Here is a 14,792-nt window from a genome sequence, read left to right on the forward strand (position 1 = left end):
AAGAGAAAATCCAGTGATTGTTTCCTAGTTTCATGTAGTGCGCTAAAGGGATTATATGTTTTTATTTATTCTTCAGATTTCCAGCAAGATGAAAAATTGTTATTTCTACGTTATACATGAGACAGATATGTATCTTGCCTAATTTTAAGTGTTAAATGACAGGCCCAGGTTTTGAACCTAACTCTGTGATCTCACAGTGAAAGCTAAATATTTTTTGAGTAAGTAAACTCCTGTCACATTGAAATCACATACCTACACATGTTTACTGCATAGAATAAGCATAAATGAGCCTAAAATAAGTGAACACATTCAAAATTATTTCTTAACTAGGTAAAGCATTTTTAATGAAATATTTTTAAAATCTTACTTTGTAGGCATTATTATAGATTAAACCTAAGCTGTTAAATTTTCATCGGAATGAATTAAATATATCTGAATCTTTGTGCTAGTTGTTGTTCTAGAGAAGTTTGCTTTGACCAATGCAAATTGAATTTATTTAATTATGTGAATATACTGAAACTTGGGGCTTGTTTTAGTCTTATCATAACTGATCTATGTAGTTCAAGGTAACTGAAACCAATCCTCCTTTTATTAGCTTAAATGCATATTTTAGTCAGCTTAAAGACTCTGCCTAGTTTAAAGTGGTTGGCCAAAGTAAGTAGAATCACAGCCACTTTGTGCATGGATGTGGATGGATACTCATTTCTGTCCTAAGTCACTCCATAAGAAGATGCAAGGACAGGAATAACAAGGTCAAAGAAGTTCAGGAAATGCTCCCTTTTTAGATATATACTATATTCTTTTTTGGTTTTGGTACTGGGAATAGAACTCAAGCCCTTGCATTTGCCATGCAGGCACTGTGTCACTGCGCTATAGCCCAGCCCTTACTATACGCGTTCACTCCATGACACACATAAAGCTTTTCCGAGCTCAAGAGAATTGTTTCAATTTACCTCATAGCTGCCCAAATTTAATTTGGAACATAAAACTAAACCTATTTTTGCTTAAAAATAGTATTTTGTTTAAAAAATACTTTGGAAAAGTACTTTGACCTTTCAAAAAATTAGCTAGTAGTTGAAATGAATCAAATATCATTTTATCCCATTGTTTAAACCGAATCAAGCCAGTTCTCTAAGTTCTTGTAATTAAATTCTTGGGAGCCCTCAGCATTTTAAAACACACTTAAAATAGATTTGGTCAGTCAGAATGTGTGTAAAATGTATGACATTGTGATTATCTTCTTAATATTTTCCCATGGAGAGGCAGAAAATGGTCTTTACAGTCCATAAAAATAACTTGAAGAGTAAGATGAAAAGTTTCCAAGTTACGGCGATGGTGTTGCCATGCTTACCCACAAGAAAATAGAATGGTATCTGAAGGAAAGGGCAAGAGCATGTACTGGGAAATAATGTCTTTGTTTATGGTAAGCTCATATCGTCTCATCCTCAGGGCCAGAGTAAGCGGCCAAGCTCAACAGGTCACCAGGAAATTGGAAAGTATCCCTCTAGAGAACATCCCAACTTTGCCTGCATGTGGTAGGAGGCACACAAAGAGCGAGGGATCCTCCCTGAGATTTCAAAGTCCCACTCGTGGAGTATCCTAAAATGTCAATAAAAGACTCTTTATTCATAAATAACTGATATGCAGTAATTTATGTCTGTACATTTATCTTGAAAAGTCTGTAACCATCCAGTTTTTTTTTAAACTACATAAAACATCCAACTGTCCATTTTGTTCAGTACAATATAACACAACTGTTTGGCATTACCAAATATATATGTATATATATTTATAGATCTGTACATGTGCTGAAAAGAAGCCAGTGCAGCCTTCTCTAAGAAGTCCATCCAAGTTTACTATACAACATTCAGAATTTACATTGATAATACAAGGCACAAAAAGTGTGGTATGAAGCCAAGGCCATGCTTTATTCAAACTCTCTCCTCTGGCTCGCTCACCCCTTCAGCTTCATGTCAAATTTAGTGTTCAGCCCCACTGTTCAAATTGTACTCTTTTATTTTGGCTTTGAACACATCAAATAAAAGTTGAGAGTGGTATGGGTTGGAGATATGAATCACTTGCAAGAACACCCCCATGTACCTTCCCCAAAATAAACAGAACAAAATAAAATCTGTTTTAAATTCTTCCATACAGAAATGGAGGTAAACAACAACTCATGTCTTTTTGTTTTGCTTTGCTTCTAATTTGGACAATGACAAGAAGCCAGCTTTCTTTTACCTGCTTACATTTGAAAGATTTCCAGGTCAGGGTTGGAGTGCACATGTCAATCAGCTAAAACTATGAAGAATCAAAACTTCCAATGTATGAAAGTGGAAAGCTGGGCTCCTGGCCAGAACATCCCGGCAGCCTGAGTGCTTCCCCACCTCCTGGAAGAGAAGTGCTGAGTGGAGCCTGGTGCATCGGGATGAGCCTTGATGCTTCTGAAGGGCAGTTTCCAGTTTCACTAGGATGAGGCTAAGTGGCTGCATCCCATGATCTCCCTCTCAGCACTATCTGAACTGGCGAATGGAGCCTTATTAGAATGATTTGATCCAATTCTTACTGGGATGTCTGCGTTTTTTAGCAAAGTGAGTCAATCCTAAGGCATGATATTGTACTTACCATGCCTTACAAATAACACCTCTCCTGCGATGATTCACCAGAAACACGATTGAATTTCTAACGCCATTAATACTAAGTTTTCAGGAAATTGAAAATATTGGTCACTTTTGGAATCTGGGTGTCAATGTTTGAAGTAAATGAAGTGTTTCTGTATAATTAGCAAAATATGAGACAAAGGCATCTTCATTGTAATCAGGTCTTTTGCAAAATAATTTTATATGTATTTCCATTCATACAAAGAACTGTATTACCAATTTCAGTGACATAGTTTGTAATCAAAACTATAAACTTCTGGAAAAAAAAGGCATAATCCCCACTGAACATAATAGTAGGGATAGGGAAGGAAATTTCTAAGCTTAGGCCTAAACATGAAGCTTACTGCCTTTTTGATCTTTGGGTTCAGTTGGGGGTAGGTTCCAAGACATGAAGTTTAAATGTTACTGTCTCAGGCGCCCACCTCATGAGGACATTCCGAATCCATGATCTTAACAGCAAAAGGAAAAAGCAATGAGTAGCTGCTTCAAAAACCACAATTATTCTATGTGAGTTAAATTTCCTACTTCAGATCACAGTACTACACACTAGTGACTAACAGCCAGGTCTAGTTTCCATCCCCTTCTGTCTTTTGCAAAGTGACAGCATTCTAAATCGCCATTTCAATCCTGTTGATGACCCTGGAGTGGGGATTGGAGGAGTCCGTGAGAGACGCTGGCTCTCCTAGAACTGCTTTTGCAGAAAACACCACATGCTGTCAATACAGCCAAACAGCTTTGTAACTGCAGCTTTTGAAAGAGTTTGGAAAGGAAAAACACAAAATATGCAACACGTCTAAGATTAGTAACATTTTCACTTTTGTGACATTTGACAAAATACATTTTTGCTTGTAGTTCAGGAAAAAGTCTATGTAGACAAAACAGTGGAAACTACAGAAACGGTGGCCATTCAGCTTTTGGCTAAAGCATCAATTTTCAAATACGGCGCTATGGCAACAACACCAAAAGGCTAAGAAAGTGTTTTCACCATCTGCAGGCCAGCATTTTGTGCTCCCATTTGCTGTGGCTATCGCCTCGAGTCCGGGCAATGGGGAGCTACTAAAGATTCGAACCACGCAGTGTTTCATCAGGAAACAGAATGAAAGTGGGCCACGCAACGGGCCAGACAGGCACGTAGCTCAGCAACTTCCTGCTTCCTGTGACCTTTGCAGACCTGAAATGGAGACCTCAGAGAACATCACCTGCAGCACATCTGACAGATCATTCAACACGTTCACAGAGGCCAGAGAGGCCGAGAAGTTGAAGAGAAAATGGTAAAAGGAAAGCAAATGCATTTCAGGGATTTTATAACATTATGAAATTCACTGGTAAATTTGCCACAAGTTGGCAAGTAGAGAAACATTATCAAATCCTAGTAAAACACATCACTATCTACCTTTGTTTATTACTCCCGGTGTCGAGAATTTTTGTCAAGCAAAATAACTGCAGTGAATCCAGGACTTTTAATCAAAAAATAATCTTGTTTTAGTGATTTGACCTAACATTCCCTCTTAAAGCCAACTGAAAGAAAAATACAGGGATCATTAGGAAGGAGGCCCTCTATAGTCAGAATAAAAATAGATAAAAGTTTCCCCTTTAAAGAGAACAGTGCCAATTCTTTTTCATCTTTTACAAAAAGGCAAATAAATTTTTTTGTGGGAGTACCTCTGAATTTTATGAGACTTCTTGCACTGGTAAATGAAGTTTGCATTTAAATCTATACTGTGAGCTTCCTTTTGGCTTAAAGGATTCTAATGTAAACCAATAAGGCTGTACAAGCAACACTGTAAAGACTGTAAATTAACTTTATGATGCTGTAGTGTGGTGAAGCTATGAATTACAACATTTTTGTGGCACAATTTTCAGTCATGGTTAGAGCATGACTGTTAGACTTAAATGTCTGCAATCACTGACAGACTGGCATTAAGTGGGATGTTTTGAAAAAACATTAACCTTCAATGTATTTAGGTCCATTTTAATTTTTGTTTCATTTTGTACTCAGACCATCAGACTTCCAAATTAAGTGCCTAGAATAATGAGTATCTTTCAAGAGAGGTATTTGTGTTCTGACAGATAAGTATCATAGAAAAAGCTTTGGGTCACAGTAAATAACCAAGAGTTCAAGTGAGGCTTTGTTGACCTGCAATACTTTTGCTCCACAAACATACCTTAGTCTATAAATCTCACAACCCTGGATTCTCTTTGAAATTCTACTGTAAAGCACCATCCATAACATTCAATGACCACAGAGTTTCATACATTAATGCAGAAATCCTACGTAGTATAATAGCTGAAGAAATATAAAGGAAAAAAACGAATTGGAATGAAATGTGGGCTGAAATCGGAGGTGAATCATATTAATGTTGCCCTTTGTTACTATATGTAATATGATCTTCAAGGGTGTAGATAAATCTGGGCCAAAAAAAGAAGCCCCCAAGTGGAGGAAATTTCAGACATTCAGGTATTAACCACAATCTCATCTCATTTTAAAATAATCTAGAGAGGTTCCAAGGGAAATCACTTAAATTTCAACTCTTTTAAAACATTATTTAAAAAAAAATCTACAAAGGACTTGTGTGGATTCACAGGATAGATGAAACAGTTATTAGGCCAATTAGAACGGAAGAGGGAAAAAGTGCAAGATGATTGAAAACAAATCCTCCAAGGTGTAAGTTAACATAAGCTCCACGTGCGTTACATAGGTCATTCCTCAGCAGATCAATGCAGGCTCTCCCTGCGCCACCCGCCAGTCCACTCTCTAGTGTATTGCAACTGACTGTCCAGGTTCATCTCTCTCCAAAGTCAAATTAATAAGAGAAGAATGATTTCCATTTTAATGCTCTCTATGAGTCCTTCCCCAGAAGAAAATAAACAAGTGGAGCACATTGGCAAAAAGGTGTTTTCCTGACCTACGCATTTTGATATTTTGAAAATGTGCTCAATGGATTTAAGATGATTTGTCCTATGTAATAAGCCTTTGGTTCCTGAGAAAAACAAATGATTTTGAGTTATGTATAGCAAAGCCTTATATCTAATACAGGGGAACACAAATACCACACATTAGTTAGAGAAAATGGCCAATGCATTGAAGATTTCTTCAATGTTTACCCATGGTTCCATGAATTCAACCTATCATCAGGTCTATCACCTCTTGAGATGAGATCCACAATACTTAATTTTTAAGTAAGAGATCTAAAAACTGGGTGTTAAAAAATTGATTATATGCCCATAGTCAAATTCCTTATTTCCTTCACTCCCTGCCTACTTTATCCTATTCTAACGTAGCCAACCTCAAAGTAGCTCATGAGCTGCCTTGTGGTTATTAATCTCAGTTCATGACTTTGGTTATCCTGATTACAGACAGGACACTACCAGATGATGAGTAGTAGCATTATATCTGTTCATCTTTAGTCTAGCAGGATACTTTGTCAAAAATAATTCAATAGGACATAAAGATAGAGTCAACTATTAAGGTGAGTGTTGTGAATTCTCAGTATATTTATTCTTTATAGTATTACTGGCTGCTCCTTTAAAAAAGAATTATAAAGTGATAGCCACATATTAGTAATTGTATAGAGAATACTATATGATGGAGGTGAGCCACCAGATCTTAAGGCTCCTGCAGAATGAGTATGGCTCTTAAGACACTATGGCAGATGTATTCCTTAGGTCTGTTTATTCAGGTGTCACTTGTAGCAAAGACTATCTGCTAATTCTCCATGAAGCAAAGGGAAGATGACTTAGAGACCTGTGAAGAGGTTTGGTGATGACATAACACTGAAAAGTTGGAAAATTTCTAGAATTTGGGTTGGAAAGCACAGGAAAGCTCATTCGCTTATCACAAAACTGCCCTTGCACTGATTGATGTCTGTCTCTCAGAGTGACTGCTTATTTAAGGACTGTGACATCTGCAGCTCACATGTACCCTTTGACTTAGCTAGACTTTTGCTGTCTCCATATAAATGTACTAAGCTGTGCTCTAATAGCACTCCGCAATTTGAGTGGCTTATTTGGGAATAGAGATGCTCTTGTTGAGTCAGATGGAATACATTTTCATATCAAAAGATTTAATTATCTTCCTTTAACCCATTCTATTCCACTGGGTAAAGGAAGATGAAAAGAAATGGGGAAAAATGAAAGTGAGGCACAGCACGCAAACTAGTTTGTGGTCTATCTTACTTTTCAGTCTCATCTCTAGGAAGTGGCTAGTACAGGCAGGAAATTGGTGCTGGTGTGATAGATTGAGATTCTGAATTCTGTATGCCCTCCTTAACAATGGTAAAGCCATACAAATGCCTCATATAGGATTGGCAACCCTGTTTCATCATAAAAACCAGTCTTACAATGATTTCCAAATTCATAGATGCCAGTTAGTAGAAAAGCTCTGACAATCTGGTACCAGAATCAGCTGGTCCTATGGGGCATATCATTAAAAACCTGTTTCAGAACATGCACTTAAACAGTCTTTGCCTCCTAGCTTTACCACAGCTCGACTCTTCCCATAACTACTTCAGTGTAGATATGCCCTCACCTCTATCCTTGCCATGCCAAATCTGAGGATGGCATCTATTGTTCACCTGTGTGTGGACTCAAAGGAGACAGTACAGCTCTCCTGTGTCTAGAAGAACTTGGACTTTTCCCTACTAACATCTTTCACATATACAACTTTCAGTTTCTTCAACCAAGGAACCTCACTGATCATAAAGGCTGAATTCCCCAAGTGCCACTGGGTAGAAAGCTGCCTCTTTCCCATTTAAAGCAATGTCTCAAAGCTGGCCATGCCTCTGCCTCATGAGAGGAAGGAAACTAGAGTCCATTTTGCCTGCTGTAGTTGAAGTCGGCTTCATCAAGCTGTGATTCTGTAATGTTCGAGAGTTTCGTATGTGTCCTTCCAATTTCTTCAAGGGCACAGGCCAGGGAGTCAAGGTCACCATCGTGCTGATGACGAGCTTCCCACAGGTTCAGAATGACAGCAGATGGGCTACTTTGTGTAGCAAAATAAGATAAATTCCTAGAGAGAGGTAAACAAAAAATAAAAACCATCATATGAAACATTTAAATAAACTTTAGTAGATATTATTTCCATGGGGTACAAAGTTATTCTAAGGTACAGCTGGGGCAGCTGGGTTTTTATCTCGATCCTCAACTGGAACTGTACTTTGAAATGCTATGAATGCCTCTAAGGCTTATCTCTGTTCTCTTTCCTTAAACAGTGTACTTTTCTCTTGACCACCCCCTTGACATTACTCCATTAGTTTATGTGGATAATATAACTCATTCCTTGCTTTTAAAATATCTTTCCCGTCCCACACTCAGTAAACATAAGGATTGCTGAGGTCTTATCTTTGATTTCTTGCTCTTCTTTTCTTCATCAGTAGGTCCATATATGAAAAGATGTAGTTAATTCCAAGTGTCTAAATCTGTGTCTCCAATCTTGACAACTAATGAAAGCTAGCTATAGATCTCCCAAAGCTTTGAGGGCTGCCTCCACTGCATATCCCCTCCACCCTTCACACTCAGTATTCCAGAGAGGATACCATGCCCATTCCTCCAGATCCGTTCCCTTTGTAACTATCACACTATGGAATTTGTATTTGATGCCTCTTTTAGTATTGTTTCTTCTTTCCTTTGTGATGTATTCATTGGCCTCAGCCTTCCTCTCCAGTCATGCTACTCATACTCATAAGTAATTTATACTCCATTACTTTTTGGCCTGAATCACAGCAAACATTTCCATATTCTGTCTCCAAATCCTCCATTGAATTCCTACTGCATTCTATTTCCTCAGTCATTATTTATTCTTTCCTCAACACAGTTATTGGGATACACAATACATACCTCTGGAAAGCTCCTATGTATTTATATGAACATACATACATACATACATACATACATATACCCAAGTCCTTCTGTAGTCCTTGAGTCATCACAGAAGTCCTGCTTCTTGCTTTCATTTAATCTACTCCACTCACTAGGAACATCTACTTCTTTCCCTTGCCCCAATTTTCAAAAGTACATACTCGTCCAATGTGTGCTTCCAATCCCATTTTCTCTTTCCTCAAAATGATTGATATCTTCTCTGAACTTTTGTTATCCTTGGCTTAAGCTCTTATCGCTGGTGCGTATGTGTGAACTCTGTCCTGGCCATTCAGCTCTAAATGCCTTAAAGGATCATATTTAAATGAGTTTCTGAATTTGCTGCCACACTTATCATAACACGCTGACAGGTGTTTATTCAACACCCATTACCTGAATAATTGAGTCATACAAGGCTTTTCTCAGATGACACAGTTTCTTCAGTGGAAAATGATAACCTTTGGGGCAGCAACTTCGCTTTGATGAAGATCAGGATAACACACAGGATGAAAGGTCATTGTTTTTCATAGCAACACTCACAGTAAGGACAGAAAGGTCATGGCTGGTGAAATTCTGATGAGGTCAAGCTTTTTCAAAGTGTCTGCTTTAGGGAGGGTGCTACTTCCTGCCACTTTTCTCAGCACATACTCACTGAGTAGATTTATAGAGCGAAGAGCACTTGGAAGAGGAGACACATTTTTAATGGCATGCTACCATTTACAAGCATAACACACACACACACACACACACACACACACACATACCTGTTCTGCATGAATAAAATTCGGTATTTTCCAAAATTCTCAAGTGGCCATTTGCAGCCAAATGGTTGCCTTATCATATGGATTTCAAGGTCTTTAAGTATACATTCTACTCCCTAGATAACTTTAACTGAGAAAGGAAGGTGGCCTGCTCAAAAATATTCTTTCTAGTTTCTTTGTAATCTTTCATTCCTTTCTTTATTTTTTTAAGTGCTTTTTATCTCTACCCAATAAAAATGTTACAGCAACACCTGCACCAGTCATTGACAGGATCCTTTATCTTTTATTGGAGAACTCCGTTTGAATATTGGCACTTCTTCCTGGCCATGTGGAAATGTTATTATCGCCCTGCAGACACCCTCCTTCAAATTCAGCAGGATGCAGACTGGAGGAATCATGAGGGGAAAACACCCTGGGCACGGAGGCCAGACCTCACTCTGGGAAACCTGTGCATCTCTCGTGGTATCCACTGTCAGAATAACAGCCACGGTCGTACTTTTGTTTTTCTGATCCCCATTGTTTTCTCACAGACTGAAGCAACAGCAATAAGGGAAGCACCAGCTTCTTCACAATTTAGTGAGGATTCATATTTTGCATTTGCTATTGACCATCAGTGATCTTGGGTTCTGTGGAAGTGAGTGGATAGAAACCTTATGCTCCTATTTATCCAAAAGTCAGACTATCATCTGTATCAGGATTGGCAAATATTTTCTGTAAAGGGCCAGACAGTAAATATTTCTGGCCTTGGGGACTTCAGATTTCTTTGTGGCTGTTGTTCCATTCTGCCAAGTAGTGCAAAAGAGCAGGTTTTGGCAATGTATATGCTAATGAATGTGGTTGTTTCCCAATAAAACTTCATGTAGTGACAATGAAATTTGATTGCTAAATGGTTTGCATGTTTCCCACATTACTACTCTCCTTTTGAATTTTTCTGACCATTAAAAAAAAAATTGGCTGTGCTTATGAAACCAGGCAGTAAATCATGTATGACTGTCACCACTGCATTGACCCCTGCCCTACGCTACTTATAAACCAAACTAGATGTCCATAGGTGACAGTTATTTGAAAGATTAGCCTTGTTTGCAAAGAAGCACCGAGATGGACAATGTTCCTGAATTCCAAGCCACGTGTTCTGTTCCAGGTACTTGGACAGCTTTATCCTTTCAAATGTTGGAGAATCTTTGACACTTGCAGATGTGACAAGAAGACTAATCATAAAAGTCACAATAAGGGATGTATGAGAGAGGTATAAAGGATATGTTTTCAAATTAATGATGAATTTTCATTTCAATACAGCACGAAAACTCTCCATGACTCTAAATGTGGTGAAGGGTGTACTGGGTACACCTGCCCAGAGGAAGGTGGGATTAGGGCCTAGAGCAGAAGGACTCCCGCTAGCCATGTAGCTCAGAACAGTCCTCTGAACAGTCCTGCCAGGTTCTGGATTGGCACAGAGGACTAAAGGAAGCTCAATGAGCAAATGAGTCAGAAATAAAACTCGCTTGGCCCAAACCTCTGAACATATTGTAGCTAGTGAAATGTGCTTCCCAAAGCAAGTTTTAGATTTATTCTTTGAATTTACACAAGCACACTCAGCATAATACATCTAAATTTCAAATTCCACTTCATTTTCGTACATCTGTAAAGGAGCTTATCAGCCTTTTTACAAATAATGCAACAACTTTGCAATTAATAAGTGTTAAAGTATACCCCCTGTCTGCAACGGAAAAATGAGTATCTAAAAAACCTGAAATTCTAATGTGCTATTTCTCAAACATAACTATGCTATTTTACTGAATGAACAGATGCAAACACATTATGAGATTTTGAAAACTGATGTGACATATATATCCGTTTGGTTATCTTCACACCACCCTTTAAAGATTATTCTGATCCTAATCTTTGTGGCCTGTTTCTCTTCATGATGTTGCGGCTATGTGGGGCACCAGGAAGCTGTTACAAAGTATAAGTCACAGCAATAGTTTAACTTAAGCAATTTCCTAAGTCTGTCTCCCTCTGAAATGAAACTAAAACATTAGCACAAAATAGTAATCCTGGATAATTAGGTAGAAGGCTAAAAGTGAAGCTTATTTTTTTTTTCTATAGAGACTTTTAATGTATCCAATATTTATTACGTTCATCTTCAATGCTTCTATTTTTCCTTTTTTTAATGACTCCACTTGAGGAATCTTTTTGCTGCAGTCTTTAAAATTTCTCTTCAACGGAGGTAACACAGAAAATTACGGTTTAGTTTTTGTCATGCTATAAAGATGTTAAATATAATGTAGGTAAGATTATCTAACCATTAAGTTTTAGGAATTTACTTTATAATCATTGTATGACTTCAGTTAATTTGCTCAAACAGTGATAGACTCTATGGCCTGATCTTTGGAACTCTCACTGACTGAGTACAGACAAACAGTAAAATACATGAGAACAAGGAGATCAAAGTTTCCACCAAAACAGCTAATAATTTTCCCATGTAAGTTCACTGAATAGTAATTGTTTATTAAAATTAATTTTGTTTCATTGAGCTCAAGTACTTTCCATATACCTAAATTCCTGGGTCTTTATTTTATTACCATGATTAATTCCATCTTCCAGAGTCTTCCCTATCCTTATTCTTGTCCTCAATTGAAAGCCTGAGCTTCACTTGGAAGCCACAGTAGAACTGGAAAAGTGAATCTTTACCAATTTCAATAGCTAAGCAACAGACAACATACAAAGCTAAATTTTTTTTTAATTAATTTCATTAGTACATGTTTGCAGCACACAATGATTACATTCATGGAGGGAGTTGATCTGTATATAAAACACATCTTAATTATTTTGACACCCTCTTCCCCTGTGACCACCCCATCCTGTCTCTTAAAATGATGGTTTTCAAAATATATTTCTGTACTAATAGCTGTATTAAGCTAATACTGAACTTAGGTTAGATTTAAGGATGTTTGAGAATAGTTACTGAACTTTCTGATTTCTTTTGGGCATGTAAGGTGAGAGGCAAAGAACAGAATTGAGAGGTCATGATAAAATTCTACCATATAAGGTCTTTATAAACTATTGAAACACAGGGCTGATTTTGCAAAAAGAAAAAGCTGCTAGAAATGCTCCCTTTTCTTTAGTTCTATGAAAGCTTTTGGGTCTTTCAGAATCCCTGCAGTATTCAAATGCAAATACCCAGGGACAAATACATCTAAATCCTCCATCAGTTAACAAAAGGTGAGATAACAGTAATGGAAAGAAAAGCTCAAGTCTGACTCTATCTTAGCCCTGGGGAGCTGTACTGAAGAGCTACCAAGGGCACCCCTACTTGCATGTAGCCTAAAACGGACTCTTTTACATTTTCAATTCCAGATAACAAAGTCTTTTTTTTTTTTTTTTTAAGTACCTCATGCTGCCAGGGGGCCAATGAAACCTATTCACAAGCTTCAAGCTCTTTCTGTGACTAATTATGAGAATAAATTGCAAGCTAAACTACAGAAAGGGGCCACATTTAAGATGCAGCTGAGGCAGGCACCTGCGACCAGGTAGGGGCTGTATGTTTATTCACTATTTAGGCTTTCACTCAACACTCAACAGGGACTATTTGCTCTTGTGACAGAAGGACAGAAGTCTGCTCATATTCTAGGAACTATTGTCATTTATATCTCACTCAACTTGTGTTTTTGAAATCAAGAAGAAGCAAATTCTAGAAATATCTCCTCTCTGAGTATATTGACAGTATAAAAGTGAAAACTAGGTAAGCTGCCTATAAATTGGACAAGAACTGTGCATAAGCCTGTATCATAGTGTCAAAGAATTGAAACATGGTCATAATTAAAGAATATTAACATCAGTGCTATCGTCCTAATTGTCTCACTTAACGAAAGCTTCTTATGTGACCCGAAGCAACCTGCCATAAGGTTCTTTATGTGCAAATAGAGGACAGTCTCTTTACTGAATAGCACTGGATGAGCACATCATTTGGCAAGCCTATTTGGCAAGTCCTTCTTCCTCAAACTTTAGCCTAACTTGGCAGTCTACAAAAAGCAAAGCAACCTCCGGATAGGGCAAAGCCATGATGTCTTCACTAACAAGCAAGGGCAGAACATTATAGGTCATGGTCTCTCTGAATAACCCAAAGTAAAAGGACACAGAACACCAAAGTCATGGGGAGATATACTCTTTCATGGCCATGAGTGGTGTGTTCATTCTCTCAGGCCAATTAGTTTGGCAATAAAAGTTCCCCATTAATATCCTCTTGCATATTGTATTATCTGGATTTTGAAAAAGAATAAAAATATTTCTTTGGAAAATATATTAAAGCCCTGGTACCTGGAAGACTGAGTTGCTAAATGAAACAAAGACAGTTATGTAGCCCTCTTTCAGTTCTCCAGGTTTATTCCTGGTGGGATACACCTATGACAATTTCTCCTCATGGGAAAGGAAAGTTGCCAAATCAAAATCTTGACTTTTCTTCAATTTGTATATATCACTGGAAAAAAATTCAAAATAAGCTCAATTTTCCTCTTCAATAATCTTAGGACAGTCTTTGATGACAACCCTGAGTACAAAGTAGAATGACATGATTTAAAAAAAAAAAAAAAAAAAAAAAAAGGCCACCGTGCTAATTCTGAGTGAGGGAAGGTAAAATATTTATCTTTCCCATTCACAAACCATTTGGCATATGTTTCAATCAAACTTTAAGTTCTCAAGTTATGAAGATAATGTCTTCAGATATACTGATATTGTCAGGTTACTGTCATTAGAAATGGTGCTTGCAGAAGGGGTCATTTAAACTCTCATGGAGCTTTGGCTTGCCTAGTCTTCCTTTAAAAGTACATGAGTTTAGGGGAAAGCCTACTCCTTCAAAGGCTGGCCTAAACTCACCCTTAAGCAGAAGAAAAAAAAAAAAATGGCAACGCCCTTCCATCACCTCTTAGAGCTCCTAGAGAGAGCATAAGTTTTGTTAGCTTGAAGAAACATAAAATCTTCTTTTCCATATAGCCTTCAGCATGGACACCTGCCACTTAGAACCCATCTGAAGCTCGTTCACAGTGGCACTTGTCCCAGGGCTGTCTTTTCTCAGCTTCACATTAGTGGGCAGTTTCATGAGTCATTGACTTCAGCAGAATGGAGCCCATACACCCACTGCTTTGCTCTCTGGTCCCCTCCGGCTTCACTGTAAGGCTTTTCACATTTCAGACCCTGCATAAGTCCACTGGACTAGAACCAGAAAATCTGATTTCAGCTTCATTGTATTTCGCCTCCAAGGACCTATGTAATGCTATGCTCTGTGTATTAATTTTCCTCAGAAGAGTCATGAAGATTGTTTCCTGGAATGACAGCCTCACACCTAGTTTTATTACTTAAAGCTTAGGATGTGTTTGCTAGCCTCTCACCCACAGAACCAAGAAACTTAGTTTGCTGTAATTATAGCAAATTCCCAAAATATAGGCAAAGAAATGAAGCAGCCATTCTGTATGTACCTTGTATTTATCTTTCTCTGTCCTTTTTCCTCCCTTCTTTGCCCTAAGCC

At 37.9% G+C, this 14,792-nt stretch overlaps 1 protein-coding gene across 1 annotated transcript in view; it reads right to left on the bottom strand.

Annotated features, from left to right (window-relative positions):
* Window positions 1-1,998: 1,998 nt before the first annotated feature.
* Unc5d (unc-5 netrin receptor D) overlaps window positions 1,999-14,792 on the bottom strand; it is a 260,172-nt gene continuing 247,378 nt past the window's right edge. The window contains exon 16 of the mRNA XM_023722024.1: window positions 1,999-7,665. Within this exon, the coding sequence (XP_023577792.1) occupies window positions 7,461-7,665 (205 nt within the window). The 3' untranslated portion in view covers window positions 1,999-7,460. The remainder of the gene's footprint in view (window positions 7,666-14,792) is intronic.

This window comes from Octodon degus, unplaced genomic scaffold (assembly GCF_000260255.1).
Source record: "Octodon degus isolate 3935 unplaced genomic scaffold, OctDeg1.0 scaffold00088, whole genome shotgun sequence".
Classification (NCBI taxonomy): domain Eukaryota; kingdom Metazoa; phylum Chordata; class Mammalia; order Rodentia; family Octodontidae; genus Octodon; species Octodon degus.